At 36.3% G+C, this 24,377-nt stretch overlaps 1 protein-coding gene across 5 annotated transcripts in view; it reads right to left on the bottom strand.

Moving 5' to 3' along the window:
- Nucleotides 1-24,377, bottom strand: part of CEP128 (centrosomal protein 128) — a 150,570-nt gene that overhangs the window by 87,385 nt on the left and 38,808 nt on the right. For all 5 annotated transcript variants that reach the window (XR_005934205.1, XR_005934206.1, XM_029996103.2 and 2 more), the window contains 4 exons: nt 23,109-23,241; nt 21,245-21,405; nt 7,888-8,238; nt 3,121-3,771 (listed from right to left, as the gene is read on the bottom strand). Coding sequence is in view for 3 of the 5 variants with exons in the window: in XM_029996103.2 (XP_029851963.1) it covers nt 3,121-3,771; nt 7,888-8,238; nt 21,245-21,405; nt 23,109-23,241 (1,296 nt within the window). In the remaining 2 variants the exon portion in view is untranslated. The remainder of the gene's footprint in view (nt 1-3,120; nt 3,772-7,887; nt 8,239-21,244; nt 21,406-23,108; nt 23,242-24,377) is intronic.

Here is a 24,377-nt window from a genome sequence, read left to right as displayed (position 1 = left end):
ATTTTCTGTGAATATGCTTATAAAATCAACTTTTCAGTTCCTACTAAAGGTAATTGTATTATAATGTCTATGCAGATGGAGACAATCCAAGAACCAAATTCCTCACTTATATTACCTTTGAGACACAATGGAGAAAGTTAATTTTTATTAATTTCCAGTATGGACAAGTCAGATGTGACCATAATTTAATTGATCTGGATTGAACCCATTCGCCACATCTGATAATCTTCAGGAAAATAAGAACTACACCCATTTGGTATATGTATAGAAAACAATTCAAAAAGAAATACACACATATACATGATTTTATACATATAGATACATATCTCTATATAATCTTACATTAAGATTAATACTTGAGAGTGCTGTCAGGCAGATGAGGACATTTTGTATTTCATTATTCTAAGAGAACAAGGATGTTTTTAAAGCAAATGAGGTCATGTAGTAAAATTAGGGGACAGATTCAGAGCTTCTGAACACAGCTGATAGGGGACCACTAAGCAAACCACCTAATTTCCTATGCCTAGTTTATTATTTTAAATAATAAAAAAAAGACATTATAGAGACATTGGTTGGGAATCCTTTAGGATGTTCTAGCAGAAACAGAATTAGAAGCTTAAGCACCAGAATTTCAGTACTGAGACAGTGAGATCCTTCTCAACACTGACATCTCATACAAAATTCTATGTTCTTCTCCAGTTCTGCTGCAACATACAATATTCCTATGGTACCTCCCCTACTACCCCAAAAAAATCCTTAACTGCCTCATAATTTTTCAATCCAGTGCAGCACTATAGAAAGCCAGACAAGAGTGAAACAGAAAGTACCATACCGAGGAGGCAAGAGAGGGAAGAACAACAAGGATCAAAAGTCATTTCTTTTTACACAATAAGCAGCAGTTGGTCCTGTAAACACAGGGCAGGGCTCTGCACCCTTGATTTCCAGAAGGTAACTCATCAAAATTCCTCCTGTAGTTAAGTTTAAAGCTTTGGGTCTTAATAAATGTGTTATGTCTCCTTTTACTCCCCAATGTCTCTCCCAAATGACCTTTATTTTTAAGACTTTAACATTAACAACCTTTGGACAGGGTTACGTATATTCTTTCCCAAAAGTTACAAAGGTTGGACAAGGCTGAGGAATAATAAGGTCAAGATTATTACTGTAAAAGACAATTGATTACTGGGCACAAAAACTTACCAGTGTGGAGAGAAAAAAAAAACAACAAAAAAAAAAACCAAAAAAAAGGATAATAGGTAAAAAACCCCTTTCTGTTGGATTTCCTTAAATTCTACCCTAAACCCACAATATTTAAATACAATTTGATAAAATGCATGCGAAGTTTACCTTAATTTGGAAGTATGTCTGTAAAAGTGAAACCCAATTGCAATGTAATGATGAGTTCAGACAAAAAGCCAAATCACCTGCATGATGACATGTTCTCATCAGATCTTCCTACAGATGGATATGATTATATGTTTTGTTGCACTTACAGTCCTTGAATCAAGAGAATGTTGTGCATTATAATTTCCTGTACTTCTAAAAAAAGTTGCCTACCCTAATATCTTACAAAATTCATCTCCCTCAAGCCCTCTGCTCTTCTCTGTCTCAGACACACAGCTGTAAAAAAAAAAAAAAAAAAAGTACCTATATTAAGGATTCTGGGAAAGTCATGGCACTGTAAATGAAAGAAGGAAGTGAATTTTTTAAATATTCTGTTTATGTACAAGAATCAGTACCAACATCAAGGCCCTTACTGTAAAACAGACCTTTCCATAGAGGAGGTACACTTAGTCACAATCAGCTCAGATCATTTAAATAATGCTAGACACATTACAAATTAAGTCCCCAATGTTAAGCACTGCAAAATATTTTGATTTTAACGATCCTTCCACTAACAACCATCAAGATTTTTTTTATTGCTATCTTCATTAAATGCTTTCTGTGTTAACAAGTGCTTAAGAATTATTGTCAATTATTATATCATGAATGATATATTAAATAACTAACCATCCTTTTCTAAGTAACGTCCACTCATAACTGCAAAAATGTGGAAAATATGCTTTTTTAACTAGTTGCATATTTGTGAGAAGAGAAAGGAAATAAACATGCATATATTACTTATGATGAAGTAGATCATGTATCACTTAAGCTTTGATTAAGGATTTTATAGCTTTTTATGGTTAAATCAGTAGAATTTTGACATGAGCAAATTTTTAATTTGACGGGGCTGAGGTGGAAAGCATATTTATAGTGCTTCAGAAATTACAACCTATCTGGAAAACTACTGCCTCCATTAATATGAATAAACTATTACTATTATTAGGACATACAAAATACTATCTTACATATATATTTAACCATGTAATCAAAACTGCTTCAGTAAAAGTCCAATGTATAGCTTATACACCTGTTGACAGTTAATTGTGCAGTTTAGACCACTTCAACTTAACTTTTTAATTTTATTCAGACCACTTAAAGCCACTAAAATGCTCATTTTCTTTCCAATGCAATAGCCTTGTATCAGGAGCAAATGATGTAAACTAAAGACATTAACTTGTTTCTTCATTAATAAAATGCTATATTTCATCATTTACTATATGAACATAGCACTTTTCTGAGAAATTGTACAGAAAATATGAAGTCTAAAAACTCTTCAAAATAGAAAAAACTATCAAAATTAATCTTAACAAGTGTTACACATTATCCCTATTCACATTCTGAAAGTGTTTCCAAATACAATGACAGTATTTCTGCATCATGCAATTTAAACATTTACAAAAATGCATCATCCCCGAAATACTGCAAGTTCTTTAATAGGGCCTTGACAATAATTGTAAAAATAACAGTTGAAGAAGAAAGGATCAAATCATATTAAAACACTACAGCACCATATATCTCCTTCTGTTCTGATCACAGACATACCAATTTCACTACTTTTGAACTAAGAAAAGCTTTTGACCTAAAACTGTTACATTTTTTACCCTGAACTTTAAACTTTTATGATGACCTGCAATAAAATGTATGTTAAATGTTTTAAAGCCTGTGCTTTATTACCTTCATCACTTAACAGGGAAGAAAAAAAAAAAAAAGTGTGACATTGGAATTCTTCAGCATAAGTACCTTTAGCATTCTAATCTGAGCCTCTGCATCATCCTTTTCTTGTTTAAGGAGTTTCATGAGCTCTTGGACATTTCGTTCATGTTTGATTTTAACATTTTGTAACTCTGATCTAAGATCTGCCAACTCCTGTTGGTGAACTTCTCTTTCCATCTTCAGCTGCCTGTTAGCTGAAGTCATCTCTTCATGTTTAGATTCCTGCTGTTTCTGGAGAGCCAAGAGGCTCTTATGTAATTCCTTTTTGATTTTCTCCTCTTCTGCTATTCTGTTTGTTAGTTCCACACGTACAGAGCTTAAGTTTTTTACATCTGCTTGCATTTCTAAGAGTCTTTCCTGGTCTTTTTTATGGATCAAGCTACTAGTTGCAAGTTCTGTCTCCAAGTTTTCCTTTTCAGCTTGCGCTTGATTTTGTAGAAAGACTTGCTTTTTCAACTCATTCTCCAATTTATTTACAGTACCTTGAAATTCTTTGATCTCTTCTTCAAGCGATAGCTGGTGAGACTTCATTTCATTCAGTTTTACCTCTTTGCAGTGGAGGAGTTCTTCCTGCTGGGCTCTCTTTGTAAGCACATCATTCAGCTCTTTCCGAAGGTTTTCTATTTGGTGTATAGCAGAGAGAAGTTGACTTCTGAGGTCATCCTTTTCTTTGAGGGCCTAGGAAAGAAGAAAAAGAAATCCAGTGCACCTAAAGTAATTAAACAAAATAGTTGGAAAGATGTCCTTAGACATTCCTAATGTCTAATGAACAATTAGCACACTTTGTTCTGTGAGAATACAAAATTTTTGCTTGTTATGAACTCAGTTCAAATGTATTCAGTGTTTCTTTAAATTTAGACAGGGAATATTTGTGATCTCAAATGTATACTTGTCCTTAAGTGATCTAGCCTCCTAAGCAGGGATAGTTTTGGTTAATCCCCTGCTTTTCTCAGCCTCTTTGCAGATTGAGATGGGTTTCTTTGCTGGTTCCTCCAAATAGCAAGGTGGAAGAAATAAGGCAATACAGTAACACAGCAGAATACAGGGAGTACTATTGGTCACACACACCTTACCTACAGGTCCATTTCATAGGCTGACCTGTTTTGCTTATTTTCTAAAATATTACATAGGAAGTATATCAACTTTAAATTATTTTTGAAACTGCACACAGTAGACTAATGAATAGCAGTTAAAAGCCTGGTTCATTCATGCATCAAAGCCAAGAAACGAAGACCTCATCTTCAAAATAAAAATCAGCCACATTTAATAAAAAATCCACTGTTTTCCTAAGAAGCTCAAGGGCTGGGTTTTTTTTTTTTCCAACATTGATATATTTCAGGTTAAAAAAATCCTAGAAAATGCACTAAATGACAGGAAAAATTTGCACTGCAAGTACATATGTGTTACTAAATACTACATTTCATTAAACTCATGTTACACACACCATTCCCAATTCTTAATTATCTCAAGTTATAATTTAATTTTTTTAACATTCTGTTTAAAATAAGAAGGAATTTACAGTACATCTATCATAAGTCACACACAACACCTACTACAGGAAAAAAAAGAATGATAAAGGGACAACACAAGATTTTCCTGATGTATCAGATAAACTACTGATTCTTTAAACTGGCTTAAATAAATTTTATCCTGCATTTTACTGACTATTTCCACTAATTCCACAAACATTGTCTATATGACAATTTCTTATAGATATAACAAAATTACTTGAAATAAACCAGAACAAAAAGACAATTAAGGTAAACAGTATGCAGATTAAAAATAATAAAACAATTCGTAATTACATCACAAATAAGCAATGCAAAACAAACTAGAAAAATAAAAAAATCAAGGATATGTGGTAATGACCACTATAGTTTTTTTTCTGAAAAATATCAGTATTTCAACCTAAAACTGTCTTGCAATTCTAGTTGTATAATTTGGCTAAAAAAACCCCAGTAAAATTAAAAAAAAAACCCAAAACCAAAAAAAAAACCCAAACAAAACAGAAGAAACTTGCTTTGAGTGTAAGCATGTTTTCTACATTCCGTACTTAGAAGAAAATACATTTCAAAAGACACAAGAGGTTAGAGATTCCACTGTCAACCAATATCAAGGATAAGCACACAAGCAAGACTTTAACCAAATTATCCCAGTAACTCCAAAAGAATGAAACCTAAACAATCTTTCTATAGCCCACCCATTGTCTGCAAATATTTGTAACATCTCATAAAATTGCAAGCTATGATTATAATCCAATTTTGAAAGTTTGCCATCAACCCTTTGAAGTCCTATAACAGAAAGCAAAGATAACAGACTACCATTTCTCCTTTTTTTTAATTATTTATTTTTATAGAATTTTGTCACAGATGTTAATTGTCTGTATATTTCAAAGCTGGTTAAATTATGTTCATCTAGTTCCCTGAAGCTTATCACAAATGCTGCATCTCGACTGATTATATCCTCATATGGAAACCATCTACAACTTTGTATTGAGAACATGAAATATTGTATTTTTTTCTCCTCCACAATGACGCACAGTTTATTTGATATTACATATCATCCAATAAAGAGATTTTCTTCAGTGACACCTCAAACTTGTTGGCAAGATGCTGACTATTTTAAAAATAAGAATGAATATTGACAGCATTTCTTAAATGGAGCTTAAACCAAAATGACTGCATTTAGCATTTTTATGCATTTGTCACACAGAAAAAGGTAAAATCCTTGTCAAGGAGTCTTACGTAACAAAGAAAATGTCCATGTGGACAGCACTATCAATTGCCATTACAAAGACCTGTCCACGCGTTTAAATGAACAGTGATTTCAGAGCCTTTTAGGGCTCCTCCTGCTTGTTACTCACAACACTCTGTCCTCTACTTTTTGCTTCTCATTTGTCTATTATGAGAGACACATATGATTTCTAAATGATTCAGGTTTTTCTTCCTTTCTTTACACCTCCATTCAGCTACGCAAGAGATGACCAACTTCTTAAAAATTTTGTGAACCTTATTTCCCCAGACAACTGCTAGGGTTGACCAATACAACAAGATTACTATGGAATGAATTGTTGGAGCATGGATACAGCAAATAATAATAAAAAATAAGGAATATACCAGGGAGTTCAGGAGAGAAACAGCAACCCCAGGAATCACATCTTAGATCTGCTGGAGTTCATTAATTTCAACTCAGTATTACCCCAATTGTGGCTTCTCCTGTGCTTTGACCATACTTATACATTCATGTACCAGTCTCAGAACAGGTTACTGGATCAGGAACAACACAGGATGAATACAGACATCCCATACTTCACATCATATACCCCTTGAAAACAACGGTGTTTGAGCAGGACAAAGCAGAGGATGGCATGGAGCCATCCCAAGCCCATCAGATTTAGTAACGTAAACTGGATGCATGTCACTAGAAAATAAGTGAAAAGAGGTGAGGGAAGCTCTATAAAAACAAAAGTAGTCCATACAATATGATAGTCTGTACCAGCAGAGCATGTAAGCTAAGATAAAAGCTCACAGCATGAAGCTTAGCACTATACCAGCCACCATAGGAGCAGGCACCTTTTGACCCAGTCACCAGAAAATACAAAGACCCACAGACTCATTACAAATAGAATGATAGTTTCTAATACTATTCCAAGACAGGATGATCAGCATTAGCACTGATGTGAGTGCTTGTCTTTAAAGCAGTGTCAGGACTAGAAACAGTCAAGGAATTCTGCTAAGTCAAAAAAAAAAAACAAAACCCAATATTTTTCCCTGAGAAATTATACAGGAGGAAGAAGAGAGGAATAAGTGCTTTACCAAACTGAACAAAGACAAATGAAAAGCCCAGAAATGTTACATGATCAATTTTCAATTTGATTTTTTCAAATAAAAAGTTCTGAAAAGTATAAGAGGCTGAAACAAAACATACATGAAAAGCATTAAGAAAAAAATAAGTTACAAAAATACAAGGAACACAGACTCTCTATCCAGATCAATGGAAAAACCTAGGACCTGCATGGTAGGTGTTAGCAACACGTTCATCCCAAATGCAGGTAAGAGTGCCTTTTTTGCTAAAATCTCCAGATTTTGCCAAAATCTCTGTGCATTCTTAAACAAACAAACAAAAAAAAAATCTACTTTTCTGCCTCCAAACATCAAATCCAAACTGAACTGCAGTCCTTATGATAGTTCAGAACCTGTAGTCTTTATTGGCAATAAAAGATGTCATTACATAACCTAGAGTCTGAGAAAAGCTTAAATACAGAATGGAATTAAAAATACACTAGTTATGCCAAAGTCCATCTAGCATTATGGTCTGCTAGCAATCTGACATACATGGTAAAAGTAAACACCTACTTTCAAAGATGTCACCACCGTCCACTATATGAGACAATGCGTAACCTGAACATGGGTTATTACTTAATGTGATAAATTTTTTACAAAAAATAACGTCACATTAATTCTTTAAAAATTAACTAAAAATAAGCTAAATTAACTGTTAACTGAAAAGATAAAGTAAAAGCAACATTCACAGAGAAACTTTCTTCTTTACAAGAAGAAAACTTTGATTAAGTGAAGAGACTGGAATAAATACTGGATAAAGAAGGGAATGTGGAACTGGGCAATAGCTAAAAAATATTGCCACCTATTAGCTGTTTTGTAGTTCACCAGAAAAACTTGGTCCAGAACTTAAGGCAGAAAGTGGTTTAAGTCACAGCTTGCATAAATAAACCCCTTACCTTCATTTCTAAAAAAAAATGGAAAGGGTACAAACTGTCCCCCCAGTCAATCTTACCTGACTGTTCTTGTCCATCAGTTGGTTTATAGTTTCATTTTGTTTTTCCACCTCACGATCCAGTTTCTTACATTTCAGCTTCCATTGGCGGATGGTCTCCTGTGCTCTCACCTTCAAATCTTCTCTTTTTTTCTCAATCTCCAGCCTGAGTGCCTCTGAATGCTTGAATTCAGTGAGGTACCGTTCTGCTTCCTTGGTACTCTCTTCAACCTGTTGAGCTAACTCAGCAGACTGGAGTTCAGTTTGTCTACGTTCATTCTCACAAGCCTTGTAGCAATTCTGTATCTCCTTTAGCTGGTCCAGCATTTTTTCCTGCTGCTTCTCCCTGTTTTCCAGGTCAGATGTTAACACCTGAAATCATCATAGCAAAATATGAAAATTCCAACTCTAAAGATACACAACATGAAACCTTATCAAACAACATACAGTGCTATTAAATCACATTTCTATCTAAAATAGGAATGCATAAAAGATCTCCTTGACTAGCGGGGAAAGCCCTGTTAGCCCACAGAATCTCCCCCTCTGCAATGGTAAAGAATTTCAACACAAGATGTAAAATACATGGTTACTCTATCCCGTATTCTACTTTCTGCATTTGTTCCTCTTCTGGTTGTTCTTGTTATTTTTATATTTTAAGTTTGAGAAGGAATCATTGACCAGGATCCTCATATGTTACACACTAGTCAAATACAGAATAAAGCAAATAGTAAGATGTAAGGAGATGAATATAAACAGATGAGGTGAAAAAGAAAATTGGCAAGGAAAGAAGAGCATTTACCATAACAAAAGTAATCTATAGTATATGAGCTAATTGTTACTCAGTTTTATGCTGGTTGCTTTTACAGAAGCAACATGCTGAATAAGGGTATTTTGGAAAGCACAGATGAATACAAGGAGAATACAGCAGCTTGATAGATGTTTCTAGAACAAAGTGCAAAGATGTTTGAAATTTTAGCAAGCATATTAGAGCCAACATTAGCTGGCCTTTCAATACTGAATGAAATTGAAACTGCACATTTTAAGAACAACAAGCATTGCCTATCTCAAATCTGATGATATTTCTCAGGACAGTCTCAGAAGCAAGTCAGGAAACATGTTCTCCATATACCTTCTGCAAGGGCATATTCAGAAACCAGTTATTGAAGCTTCACTAGCACAACTGAATTTTATTAAGATCATCACGTAGAATTTCACATTAGTATTCTGTATTTCAGGCCTATTTAGTCTCTTTCATACCATTCAGTATTTTCATTAATGACTTAAGATTAATCCCGTAGGCCTGTTCTATAGTCAGTCAAAGATATTATCAAGCTTCAAGGGATGGAAATACTTTAGAGAAGAGAATTAGATTTTAGAACAACTGAAACAAATTGGACATGTAGTCTGAAACAAACAGGGTGCAATTCAGAAGGGAAAAATACTTTACCTAGGAAAGAGTAAGTGGTGCAGATGCACATAGAATGACTATTTAAACAAAGGTCCTTCCACAAGGGCTCGGGGGGGGGGGGGGGGGGGCACAAAGGGGACGGGTGTGGCTTGGGTTTGTTGGTTGGGTTTTATTTTCTGGGGGTTTTGGTGGGTTTTTTTTTCCCCTCCAAATCTGGCTATTACCTCCTGGGAGACAATAAATTGTACTAGTCTTTTCAGGATAGCATTTGCTGTCCTGGAAAGAAGACTGCATGTGTACTCTTGCATGTGACAGACTGTGGTACTGCCAGAAAATACAGACAGGAAAGGACTGATGCTACAGACAAGAACAATCAGTCCAACTTACTACTCGTACCCATGATGCAAAATAGGAGTAGTATTACACACTGAACAATCAGTTGCTCACCTGTAGGATGAATATTCCTGCTCTAAACACAACTGAGATACAGTTAATAAAACAATAGGTAAACACATTATGGAATAATTGGGAGTAAATCATACATGGGTGGCAAAATGAAAACAGGAAAGTCCTTCTAGATTTACAGTTCTATATGTTAGAAAAACCTGCATGTATTCTGCTTCACTATTATTTAAACAGGCATTTTCGAGCTCATCAGGCAAAACGACCAGGCCTAACCTTGTAAAAAGTCTTGATTCATAAGACAAAACAACCAAACAAAAAAACTTGACAAGCTACAACTAGGAAATTCTTATCAAAATGAGCTTAACATCAAATGAAAACCGATATTACAATACTTCTTTAAAGGTAAAGATTTAAATTCTGAATGTAGCAGAAGTTAAAAATAGCCTGATAAAATATAGTCAGATGTTACATTTACCTTTCCACAGATTTTCTAAAATGGGTCATCATTTCTTCAAAGTCACGTGATTATACATGCTATTATCACTTCCCATTTCGTGTCTCTCTGGAGACACCACAGAGGATGTCAGCCTAAACTGATGTACTATTCAACTCTGCATCATTAAAAAAATAGTTATTTATGCATAATTCCCCCAGAGAACACACTTCATTAATACAACTACAGTTCACACAGACTTTTTAATGAAATATGAGTCTAAGCTTAAACACAGAAAACAATGTTCAATTAATTGTAAACATTCATTTTACTCTGTAGAAGCAAATCTTAATCTCCGATTTATTGATTTACAGTAAAATGAAAAAAAAGGGAACATTTGGTTTAGATGTTTACCTTGAAGCACAACTAATTTATCAGCATGAGCTATTTGCATGAGGAGGAAAAATGAACTTTGACATGGATGTACCAATATAAATATAAATTTTAATGTTTTATTTTTATGATTTGTGAAAATGGGATATATCTCTGCAAATAGTTTGCACTTTTCTTAGAAGAGTTAAGTGAGCACAGCCTCAAAACAGTTGAAGTCAGCTGGAAAACAGCAGCATAGCATATAAACATTTCATGCAGTCTTCCCTGTAAAGCAAGGGGATGGAGAAACAGTGGGTGTCCACACTTTGTTTTTATAATATCATAACAGGGGTCCAAATGTACTGACCTGTACTTTTGAACTCTTATTTGACATGCAATAAACATATATGTATCTGTACGTTAACATGTATGCAGTTGTCAAAGTTCTGTCTGATCTATAAGGGCTTGCCCTACTGGTATTTAAAACATTAAATAGGCAACTTTTCAGACATGGGCTGTCATAAAAATAAGAAAGTAAAAAGTCTGATATGAAAACACATTTATCATCTATACACAGAGATACAGGTTTCCCAGAAAGAAGAAAGCATCTTTACAGGTATGGCATATACATACATTCACACAAGGGGAACAGACATACACAAGCACTATTTGTTAGAGGGTTTTTTTGCTTCAGTATCTGTAAGAGCACACCTCAAACCTCACTGTCCATGTACAGAGTTTAAGTGTTTATAAAAAACAAAGATTATGGTCCTGCCTTTTAGTTCACTGGAAAATCCCAACACACAATCCCAATTTCTAAGCCTTCTGTAAAAAAAGTAGGATGACTGTTTACAATTTTAAAAATAACATTTCTAACAGAACAGTTACTGGCAAGTAATCTCTTTGCCATTTGTCATTACCTGCCTGCACACATGTCAACATTGTGGTTGATTTCAACCCTTTACAATAATGAACATCTAGAGATCATCAGAGCCATCTTAAAGGACACAGTTTTCACTTAATGATTGGAAATAACAATCAACAGGGTTAGTAGAGCATACCTTGCTAAACACGATATCCCTTTCAGACAAACCCTGCTCAGAAAATGACTGATTACTAGCTTTTGTGGAACTGTACTATCAGCAGATAGTAAATAGTTAATACAACACAAAGCTCCATTAAGCAAGTTACACTACTATATATTTTTAATGCCTAATTTTGATTTTATGAGAATTAAGATTGTTTTGATAGTAAGAAATAATTATGCAAATTATTGTTCTCATTGGAAGAACACTGTACTTGGCAGTGGTGGGCTGTGAAAGTATGACCTTGCGGTTTCATTTCATAATGATGACCTTATAAACTTAAGCTTTTAATTTCTTTCTGAACAATATTTACAACTAAAAGTAACTGATAACTGAGCTAGATGCATAGCATCACATTTTTCAATTTTAGCGTATTTTCAAAAAACATTAGATTTAATACATAAAATTTTAATAAAGTATATATCACATGCCTATTGTTCATAAGTGTGTGAAGACCCTCAGTCTTGAAAGCCATCTATTTTCTCTTAAAATAACAAAGTATCTTGCATAGAAAGTTTATACCTGCATCCTACTATGGATGCATATATGATCAGTCTTGAATATTAAAACAACAACACCTGGAATAAGTAGGCACCCCTATTTCCCCATCATGTTTTATATCATTTGTATACAGACATCTGTAGGAGTCTCAATCCTCAGTTTCCCTTCAGCCTTTTAGTCCTCATCTTCCTCTCAACCACAGAATCTCAGTTGCAAAGGGCATTAAATATGCATGCAGAAAATACATCATAAAATGTTATCATTAATGTAAGGCACATAGCTTGACTGTTTCCTTTGCAAAGCTGTTTGTATGCACATTCTACTGCAGCTGTGGCCAGAGCACTACTGAATACAAGTTCAGCACAGGCTGAAACTCGGGATAGGGGCTGGGTCAGACACTGTGAGAACCTATTCTAATATTATAATCAAGTGTTGTACCACAGGGTTTTCATGATTTTTTTGTTGGTTTATTTGGGAGGTTGGGGTTTTTTTTTTCATTAGCATTGAGGGTGAAATGCTGTGTTACTTGTGGGAAAGGAGTTGCCCTCATTAGGATGCCATAGCATATAGAAGATAAAGTGCCACTAAAAGAAAAATAAATGAAAAACCTAACACAACAAACCTAAGTTCACTTTCAGCCTCCAGAGTTGTGGGATTTGAAGGAACTGGTCAAAGAGAAACATCAGTCCTTACCACAGACTACACCTTAATACAGCTCCCAGGTCTGTTTAGATTTACAGTGCCCAGCGCCCTGTTACTGGTAGAGAAGTTAGAATTATCACAGATCGCAGTCTCCATCTTTGTTTTGGGAACATGTTTAAAATTAGTGCTTAAAGTTGTCAGCAGGTCCATGTCCAATGGAACATGCCTGAAAATATCCTCTTCGGTTCTGTATTACTGAAGCCTGGACAACAAGCTCAATTTCACAACCATGTCGGTGTACATTATTAACAGGGGTTCCACCAGAACCACTGTCTCCTGAGCCTTTCATGCTGCCCTTTTACTATAGCAGGAGAATTTGGCAGAGTGATGCTTACTTACCTAGCAGAAAATACCCCAATTTTCACACTCCTGTCTTGGAATTACTCCTCTAGGTGATTTAGAATGTAAATATTTTAAGGATTTCTATGAGACAGGAATATAAAGACATGTTTGGTTTGGGTTTTTTTTAAATATTCACCCAATTTTCTCCTTCTCAGTTGTGACTGTAGTAAACAAGAGTGAGATAATCTAAGAGAAAGGACAAGCAATGTCAGGAGATTGCACTTATTGGAAAAAAATAAAAAAGAAAAAATCACATACCTTGGACATCTGAGTTTCTCCTTCAAGTAGCAAATTACTAAGCACCTGTGATTGCAAAAAAATTTCTAAGCAGATGAGAAATGCTGCTTTACAGATTAAGACTCCAGATTCCAAGGAGTATCTCATATCTTTGGTGGCTGAAGGTCAGTCACCTAAAGAACTCAGTGAGCTGCTCTGAATGCAATAGAAGCATGACCTGACACACTCTCTAGAGAGGTGTGCTGCTTACCAGGGGCTCATATCAGGGATGTCACCAAGAGACTACCAAGCCTCGTATAGTCCGCTGACTATTATCCGCTGCTGTTGTTTCACATGGGTACCAGTGATACAGCCAGGAGCAGTCTGAGGAGTATCAAGGATTACAGAGCGCTGGCAGCGGCAGTAAGGGACTCTGGAGCACAGGTAGTTTTTTCATCAATCCTCCTAGTCAAAGGGGAAGGGGTTTGAAAGGGCCAGACGAATCTAGTGAATCAACAAATAGTTACGTGACTGGTGCCACAGCCAGGGGTTTGGCTACTTAGACAATGGGACTTGCTTTGAGAAGCCTGGTCTACTGGGAGCTGATGGGGTCCATCTGTCAGAAAAAGGGAAGAGCATCTTTGGTCATAGGCTTGCTAAGCTGGTGAAGAGGGCTTTAAACTAAAGTTGACAGGGGAGGGGAATCTCAGTCCATCCCACTCCTACCAGTTTGATGCCAGTGCCAGCAATAGATGCCCAGAGCCTGGAGAAGGATCCCAGGTCAGCAAGAGAGCACCTGAAGAGCAGCACAAAGGAATTCCAGCCACTCCAGCCAGTAAATCACCTTCATCAGGGACCCAACTTAAATGCCTCTATGCAAATGGATGTAACATGAAGAATGTACCAGAGGAGTTAGAGAAGTGCGCACACCTGCAGGGCTACGATTTTATTGGCATCATGGAGACATGGTGGGATGGCTCCTATGACTGGAGTGTTGGAATGGAAAGATATAGGCTCATTAGGAAGGACAGGCAGAGGAGATGAGGAGCTGGTCTATGTCAATGACCAGCTGGAGTGCATGGAGCTCTGCCTGGGGATGGATGAGGAGCCGACTGAGAGCTTATGGGTCAGGATTCAAGGGAGGTCAGGGACATGTGACATTATAGTGGGGGTCTGCTACAGGCCACCCGACCAGGAAGACTGAGCAGATGAGGCCCTCTACAGACAGATAGGAACAGCCTCTCATTCACAAGGCCTGGTCGTCATGGGGGACTTCAACCACCCCGATATCTGTGGGAGGGACAACATGGCAGGGCATAAGCAATCCAGGAGGCTCCTGGAATGCGTGGATGATAACTTCCTTCTCCAAGTGATGGAGGACCCAATGAGGAGAGGTGCTATGCTGGACCTCGTTCTCATCAACAAGGAGGGGCTGGTGGGGAATGTGAAGCTCAAGGGCAGCCTTGGCTGCAGTGACCATGAAATGGTGGAGTTCAAGATCCTTAGGGCAGTGAGGAGGGCGCACAGCAAGCTCTCTACCCTGGACTTCAGGAGAGCAGACTTTGGCCTCTTCGGGGATCTGCTTGGTAGAGTACCATGGGGTACAGCCCTGGAGGGAAGAGAGGCGCATGGAAGCTGGTTAATATTCAAGGATCACCTCCTGCAAGCTCAGGAACAATGTATCCCAACAAGAAGGAAGTCAGGCAAAAATGCCAGGAGGCCTCCATGGATGAACAAGGAGCTCCTGGACAAATTCAAACACAAAAAGGAAGCCTACAGACAGTGGAAGCAAGGACAGGTGGCCTGGGAGGAATACAGAGAAATTGTCCAAGCAGCCAGGGATCAGGTTAGGAAAGCTAAAGCCCTGATAGAATTAAATCTGGCCAGGGAAATCAAGGGCAACAAGAAAAGCTTCTATAGATCCATTGGTGATACAAGGAAGACTAGGGAAAATGTGGGCCCTCTCTGGAAGGAAATGGGACACCTGGTTACCCGGGACATGGAGAAGGCTGAGGTACTCAACAACTTTTTTGCCTTCACCATCAAGTGTTCCAGCCACACTGCCCTAGTCACCAGAAGGCAAAGGCAGGGACCGGGAGAATGAAGAACTGCCCACAGTAGGAGATAAGGTTCGAGACCATCTAAGGAACCTGAAGGTGCACAAGTCCATGGGACTTGATGAGATGCATCCATGGGTCCTGAGGGAACTGGTGAATGAAGTTACTAAGCTGCTATCCATCATATCTGAGAAGTCGTGGCAGTCCAGGGAAGTTCCCACTGACTGGAAAAGGGGAAATATAACCCCCACTTTCAAAAAGGGAAAAAAGGAAGACCTGGAGAACTACAGGCCAGTCAGTCTCACCTCTGTGCCTCACAAGATCAGGAGCAGATCCTCCTGGAAACTATGCTAAGGCACATGGAAAATAAGGAGGTGATTGGTGACAGCCAACATGGCTTCACTAAGGGCAAATGGTGCCTGACAAATTTGGTGGCCTTCTACAACAGGGTTACAGTGTTGGTGGATAAGGAAAGAGCAACTGACATCATGTACCTGGACTTGTGCAAAGCATTTGACACTGTCCCATACGACATCCCTGCCTCTACATTGGAGAGATGCGGATTTGACAGATGGACAACTCAGTGGATAAGGAATTCGCTGGATGGTCATGCTCGAAGAGCTGTGATCAACGGCTCGATGTCTGAGTAGAGACCAGTGACGAGTGGCATCCCTCAGGGGTCAGTATTGGGACCGGTGCTGTTTAACATCTTTGTCGGCAACATGGACAGTGGGATTGAATGCACCCTCACCATGTTTGCTGACGACACCAAGCTGTGTGGTGCAGTCAACGTACTGGAGGGAAGGGATGCCATCCAGAGAGACCTTGACAGGCTTGAGAGGTGGGCCCGTGCAAACCTCATGAAGTTCAACACGGCCAAGTGCAAGGTCCTGCACCTGGGTTGGGGCAATCCCAAGCACAAACACAAGCTGGGCGATGAGTGGATTGAGAGCAGCCCAGTGGAGAAGGACTTGGGGTTGTTGGTTGATGAGAAGCTCAACATAAGCCAGCAATGTGCATTTGCAGCCCAGAAAGCCAACCATATTCTGGGCTGCATCAAAAGAAATATAACCAGCAGGTCAAGGGAGGAGATTCTCCCCCTCTACTCCACTCTCGTGAGACCCCACCCAAAGTACTGTGTTCAGCTCTGGGGCCCCCAAAATAAGAAGGTCATGGACCTGTTGGTGTGAGTTCAGCAGAAGGCTATGAAGATGATCAGAGTGCTGGTGAGCATCTGCTATGAAGACAGGCTGAGAAAGTTGGGATTGTTCAACCTGGAGAAGAGAAGGCTCCAGGGAGATGTTACAGCAGCCTTCCAGTACCTAAAGGGGGCCTACAAGAAAGCTGGAGAGGGACTTTTTACAAGGGCACGTAGTGATAGGACAAGGGGTAATGGCTTTAAACTAAAAGAAGGTAGATTTAGATTAGATGTAAGGAAGAAGTTCTTCACTGTGAGGGTGGTGAAGCACTGGAACAGGTTGTCCAGAGAGGTTGTGAACGCCCCATCCCTGGAAGTGTTCGAGGCCAGGTTGTATGGAGCTTTGAGCAACCTGGTCTAGCAGAAAGTGTTTCTGCCCATGGCAGGGGGATTGGAACTAGGTGGTCTTTAAAGGTCCCTTCCAACCCGAACCATTCTATGATTCTATGACAATATTGTGTGACGTACATTACAACAGTATGGAGGTTCTCCTGACAGAAGCAACCCAGGATATTCAGAACAGTTAATTGTTAAAATGTATTGTACATATATGTACAGCAATTGTTAGCATGTTTTGCATTGCAGTTACTATAGAAAATCCTGATTCTGGTATGTTGTCTCTTCTTAGTCTTTACACAAGACAATTCTGGGTCTCAATTTTTCTAACCTGATTAAATTTATTGCTGCATTTTCATAGTTCCACTGCTAACAGAATCAAGGGAAAGGTATTAGAATACTTATGTCAACTGATTCGCCACCAACATAACATCAAATACTCTCCTCCTGGCTTTAATATCTGAAGATTTTTATAAAATAGAATTATGTTTGTGCAGCACTTAAAAAACATCATTAAGATTAGTTACTAAATCCTGGGGTACAGCATATTAATGCTCTAGAGATCTGAATGCAAGTATTATTTTCAAAACTGATTAAAGTTTATCAGCCCTCAGACTGCAACAGCACCACAGACATTTCAATTGACAGGCTCTGGCTAGAGATGACACAGAACAGAGGTGATTAACAAACTCAAAAACAGATGCAACATTTGCCCCAAGTAAAACAGTTGCTCATCTAGTTTTCTACATATCCAACGTCTCAATATGTAATCTAGCTTTCAACTTTCATAAGAAACTGGAAGCAGAGAAAGAGGCTGACATTTTCCAATTAGAGCCTAGTTGTTTATCTGAAGTATAAACTAATTACCACAGACACTAAACATGTGAATCTGCCACCGTTCTAGTAACTCACATTAGCTTGACTACACATACCATACTTTTGACCTGCATTTTCAACACCCAATTTAAAAATGAAATCACCACAAACTGCAAAACAACATTCACTCTAGGTATAGAAAACACAACACATAGTGTATTCAGTGCAACATTCCTTAAAATTTTATGAACATTTAAAATGTAACTGAGGATCACTCATTTGCTACAATTTACAGAACTAATGCCTTATATCACAGTTATGGGCAAACATTCTACACTGATAAGAATACAGAAAGCCACATTTCATCCCACCATACTAGTTTCACCTGTATTTTTCTCCTTTCTTTTTTCTGCCCTGTATCTCAGCGGCACAGTCACCAGATTCTTATGCTATGTAATCACACTGTTTGTCATTGATATTGTTTTCAACAATCCTATCCAAATCATGCACCTAATTAATTCTCTAATTTTTCCTGAATGCAGACCTCAAATAATATTAATTTATTCATCACAATCTAATCTGCATCTCTTGCCAATCATATTGTATCTAACCATCAAGAAACATTAATCCAGAAGGTTTAGATTTTTCATGGAAGCATAAATTCTGTGAATTGAATAATCAAAGATGCATACATTCAATCAGCCAAGAAGTGTATTCAATTCAGTAAAAGGTATAATGCACAAAATCAGTTTCTTAAAGTGATGCGTCCTCCATATTTTTCCAAAGCCTGAACTGCTACTCATTCTGACAGGTAAAGGTTTATGTAAATATAAGATACAGATAAAATATCTTTTTTTTTTCCCCAGGTTGATATGTGATTTTAGATAGAAACTTGATCAAAGTGAATAGCAGCTGTACATTTTAAATCTATCTGTAGCACTATTTCAGCATTTGAACTCCATTGGCATGGCAATACAGGCTGGTCTGCAAAGGTACTGATTTCTCTTACTTTGCAATAATATCTCTTTAAATTCAGAAAAGTGTTACTTACTCGTTTTCAGATATCTTAATTGGCTCATATAATAAAAATAATTTGCTAACACTTTCATCTTTAGAGGATGAAAGCAGCCATAAAATGAATTTTAATGAGGATAAGACTGTCTTCATAAGACTGAAAGACTTGTATTACTGAAGAATTCTGATCTTAAATAAACAAATCAATAACTTTCCTGCAGAAAATTTGAAATATTTTAACAAACTGACTGTCTGTTGTTATGCTCTACTGGACAATACCATATGACTACTTTGACCTAATTAGAATGAGAAAGAACTAGTAAATCAAACAATTTCACAAGCATGAGTCTAAAAACGCTTATGGAGAAACTAGGGTATTGCATCTTTGTAATTTGTGTACTTTGTTTATTTCTTAGCCGTAAGAGTCAGGTCATAATAGTCAGCTGTAACAGCCCCATATCTATATAGTTCCATGCAGAAAAAAGTATATTTAAGATAGTTGCATACACTTGCAAGATCTTACAGAAGCATCCTCAGGTAAACTACAACTACTGAAATCAAAATTTTCTCTATTAAATTTAAAAATTAATTTAAGATTGAACTCACTTCTAAACATGAGTTTAAGAATATGATTATAATTTTTTCCATCCTCTCCATTTTACGTCATATTGTGAGTTTATGGCAATTATCAGGGACTAAAAGTACAACACACAACTCAAATTGTTGAAAACAATGACATTTAAATCAGTCAAAAGAAATTTCTAATATCACATGTACAACAGAGGCAAGTGCAGTTACATCCTCCCCCAAACATGACTGGTCACTTCCAACTGGGAATCAGACTATCTGATAGGAGCAGCTGTTAGAACAGGCTTGACAAAATGCTTTGTTAGTACCCAAGTTTAGAAATTCACATCCTTGCATTCCTTGATGTCTCATTAAAAGAAAAACACACTAGCTATTTTCCTGTTACTCTACTGCCTCTGTAGGAGAATGGCAGTGGGAAGCAGATAAGAAGTACAAAGTATTTTCTGTTGAGATAATCAGGGAAGTCAAATATTTCTAATTCAGAGCAATGACAATGACCCTGACTGAGCACTCCTCCATCAGTATTTTCACAGAGCAGGAAATTAGTATTAGAACTTCATTCTGACCCTCAGAAAAGCATGTACTACAAGCAGAAGTTTTAAAAAAATTGGTTTTCTATGGGTTTTTATCCCATTAACTCCTGCCACCAAAGTAATTGGAATTTCTCAGGACCCACAAAACAAAAAAAATAGCATGTTTTAGGTTAGTCTCCAGTTGTATTGGCCAGCTAGAACACAAATGCTGATGGGCATCAGGAAAAGATTTCTGCTTGCCTTACCCTCTATAGAAGCACTCTAGGGCTTTTTAAACCAGTTTAATGACCAATTTTCATAAAGCATGTAGGAACTTATTTTGAGACTTCAATTTTTTCCAAATGTAATTTGATGTATTAGTTTGATTTAAATGAGCACAGAAGTTGACAAGGAAAAAGAGCAGCAGACGCACACTGAACAGGGTAGTCCTCTAAATCTATGAAAAGACAAAAAAAAATTCCTACTTTTGAACTTCCAAAGAAAAGTACCTTAATTAGGAAAATAAACACAAAATACAAAACCCCTGGTTTACTGAATGCCCCAATACAAGTACAACAAATGTTAAGTACTTGTCTACTGAAATCCTACATAGGGTTTTGAAAACATCCTCATTTCTCCTGACAGTCATGAAAGACAGTAGAATACAGTCACTGTTCAGGGATCTTACTACCAATGACGAATCTAGATGAGATCCAAAAATATAGAAATGTCCTGTCTTAAATAAAAAGGCTACTGCCTCATAGCTCATTTCATGTTTAAGGTAAAAGTATTCTAACTAAAATTCCAGTGTCAGAGACTGCTATTATTCTTTTCACAGAGAAACACTTTAAATAGTATGTGTTTACCATAAATAAGAATACTAACACTTATTAATATAATTATTATATGGCATCTAATTGCTAAAAAAAGAGCAGTTATGATCTATTTTTGTTACTCTACTGGACTATCTCATAGAACAAGGTATCCCAGTTTGTTTAAAGTTAAACTTTAGTTCTGAAGCATGATGGAATGGGGAATAAGGAAATAAATACTAATTTATAAAAGTAATTCCAGAAACCATTATTAATGGCAACTGCTGATAAAATCAGATCACCTTTTCTTTGCACATGGGAAAGAAAAGTAATCCAAAATATGAATTCATGGGTAATAACAAATACCTTTTTTGGTTTATTAACAAGATGGGAGACAAAAACCTCTACAAACTCATATCACCTTTCAAAATTATTTATAGAATAAACTAAGAAGAGCATGACAGTTACTCTTAGTTTTAAAGGTTACTCTCTGATCTGGCATATCACCTACCTTGAACGTATGGGAAATTATTTTTAAAAACCCCCAAAAACCAAAACAACACAAAAAAAAACCAACTTACCTGTATGTGCATTACAAGCTGTGCTTTCTCCTTGTCCTTACGCTCTATGCATCTCTTTAGATCTTCTACCTCTGACATTACAGCATTATGACTCAGCTTTGCTTTAAGCTCCAAAATATGTTTCTCCAGTTCTTGCTTCTCTCTCTCATATCTTTCAGCTACTATAAAATGGTGAGAACAGAACAATAGGCCCACTAGAAACACCGACTTGTGGTAAATTATTTTTTTCTTATTTCTCTTTTGGCAATTTTCTTCTCTACTTGAGACTATTCTACAACTATTGATTTTGATCAGTGTAGCTGTGAAAAATGGCTATACCTATATCATAACCTTTTACTGAATGAGACAGTATTTCTGTTTAGCCAGTCATTTTATAGGGGTTTTCCTACCCCCTAACAAAAAAAACAAAACCCAAAACAACAGAACCCAATAAAATAAAAAAGGATGGAAGAAACAATGGAGACATTCTGGTGTAAATGAAACTTGGCCAAAAACTCCAAGGCCAAGATTTTATCACACCAGAGTAATATCTCCTGATTTGGAAGTCACTCTATCTGTGAATTTTATGTCTGAATCCTACAACTACAATAGAATTTCTTGATAAGCATAAACTGCAAATTTCCTCAATCAGAAATTCAAAGGTCTTTAGTCATAAACAACTACTAGAGGCAAAGAAAATCTCCATTTGTATTCTTCCCATGCATCTTTGAAGAAACAGAAATAACACAGTAAGGAGAAACAAACTGCATAAATTATATAAATATATGGGTATATCTTAATCCTCCAGTACATTTTTTTATTTTCTTCACATTTTTACAACAGTTTTTCATTTACAATTATAAAACAAATGGAAAAATTAAAATATGCTTTCAGTAACATGAAAGGCATATTGTTTCCAATAAATTCACTTTTAAGCAGATACATTAACATGACTGGAGAAAAACTACTAAAATTACTATTTTGTGTTACATTTCTGAAGCTAAGCCATGTACAAAATCTAGCCATCTTCCAGTGCTCTGTATAAGATTTGTAAAACAGGGAGTCAGAGTCCTATTTTAATAACTAAGATAATTCAGTAGCTGAAGTATGAAAATATGAAAATAAGTCATTCACAGAGATAATGGACTTGGAGTCACTATTCCTCTATTATCTTGAGTAATACATTTCTATGTTAATAAGGAGAAAGATAAAGACTTTCTCTAATACCTTTTTGATTATGTTTAAAAAGTTTAAATACAGATAGATAACTAACAATGTAGTGAAGACCTTGCTAAAGTGATAATTTACTATGCAATTACATCTTGAAATTGTTTAAAGTATTTTTCTTCTAAATATCATTGTTCCATCTCTAAAATTCTAACGTACTGCAAACAGAAGCCCTGACTGCATCATACTGGAAAATTTTCTTAACCTCTCCGGAACATGTTGTTACTCCTTAGAAAATCTACCAGAAATTCATCAGTTTTATTTACCAGCTATGTAAATGACTTTTGCTATGATTTTCAAGACCGCAGGATTTAAACTGAAAAAGGACTGAAATGTAACATTTCAGAAAAATTATTACTTAAAAATATTTCAAATGTTTTTCTTCTGTAAAAACACTATCCACTTCACTGAAAATCTCTCTAATAATCTTCATTTGTTTTAACTATGCAAATTATGGTATTTTATCCTAAATTTTAACTCTCATTGCTATTTATTTGTTAATATTCAGGTGCCAGTACTTATCAACTTAAAGCTGACAAGTTAAAGGGCTGTTTTTGTTGGAACAGGAGAAGAATTAGAATGCAACTCAAAGAAAGAATTAATGTCCAGGCTACCTAACTAATTTGCAGGCCTCTAGTGCAAAGTATGAGAGTTCTACCTGTTCTAATTCTCCTATCGTCATCTTGTACATCCTGGTAGCTCTGGTGGTGCATAGCAACATGTGAAATTTGATGTTGCAACTCTACACGGTCTTCTTCTGCTCTCAAAAGTTGGGAACGAAGATCCTCAATCTAAAATGCATGTACAAGTATCAAATGTTTAATGAAAAACAGAATAAAAGAGTAAATAGCATACTTTTATTAAACACTACAAAAACCAAAAAAGACTATACATAATTAACATTTATAAATAAATCTCAAGAGTAATGCAGATTGTAAACAAAAAGACAGATTACTTCCTAATTATAGGCCACAAACTGATTATTCAAAATTAAAGCAAACATTTATGTTGACCACAGATGAGGATTAATTTCTCTAGACCAAACAAAATGCTACCATTTTATATGTTGCAATTGTCTTTTTACATTGCTAGTGAAAATATCTATACGAATTAAATAGGCAATATATTTTATTTAAATTCTACTCATTAAAAATACAATGTGTTTATTCTTAAGAAACATAGGGGCTTTTTACATTTTCCTTTCTATCATATACAGTCTAGCACTTACAAAGATGACATTGTGTACAGGAAAATAAAGATATTACATGCTAAAATTGAAGGAATATAGCTCAAACTCATATTACCCATATGTGATACAGCACTATATTCTATGCACAGTGAGTTAAATTCAAAACAGTAATAAAGCCAACTCAAACTTCTGCTAGATACACAAGTCAAACGACTAAAGCTCACAGATAAGTATGCCAATTGCCCCCTCCCTATTTATTTCAATCTTTTTCCCCAGCTCCTCTGAAAGGAGGGAGGATTAAAAATGTTTAGGAAAAATGACACTTTTCTAAAGCTATAATCCAGGTTCCTGCAACTTCTAGATTTAATCATATGTGCATCAATAGGTATTGTTTAGAGCACATTTTTTTCAGGTGTTTGGTTTTTATATATTTTTATCACGTTAGTATAGAATAGAGCAAACACTTCTAGAGCACTGGTTTATCTGAATTCACCAACTATAGCATGTGCTTTGCATAACATAATTACCAATACAGAAGTTGTTCTAAAGAATACTATGAAGGGCAGTTACAAACAATGTGTTTATGTACTTAAAAAGTACCATAACTACTATGACTACTATAATCATTATATATTAACATGTATACATAAAAGTTCAGAAGTATAATGAGAGCTCAGTCCACATATTTTAGACTCTTAAACCTGTCTTTCTGCACCTCCTTTTTCCCTTCCCAAAACA

This window comes from Aquila chrysaetos, chromosome 2 (genome assembly GCF_900496995.4).
Source record: "Aquila chrysaetos chrysaetos chromosome 2, bAquChr1.4, whole genome shotgun sequence".
NCBI lineage: Eukaryota > Metazoa > Chordata > Aves > Accipitriformes > Accipitridae > Aquila > Aquila chrysaetos.
This window is presented reverse-complemented; position numbering and strand designations above follow the sequence as displayed.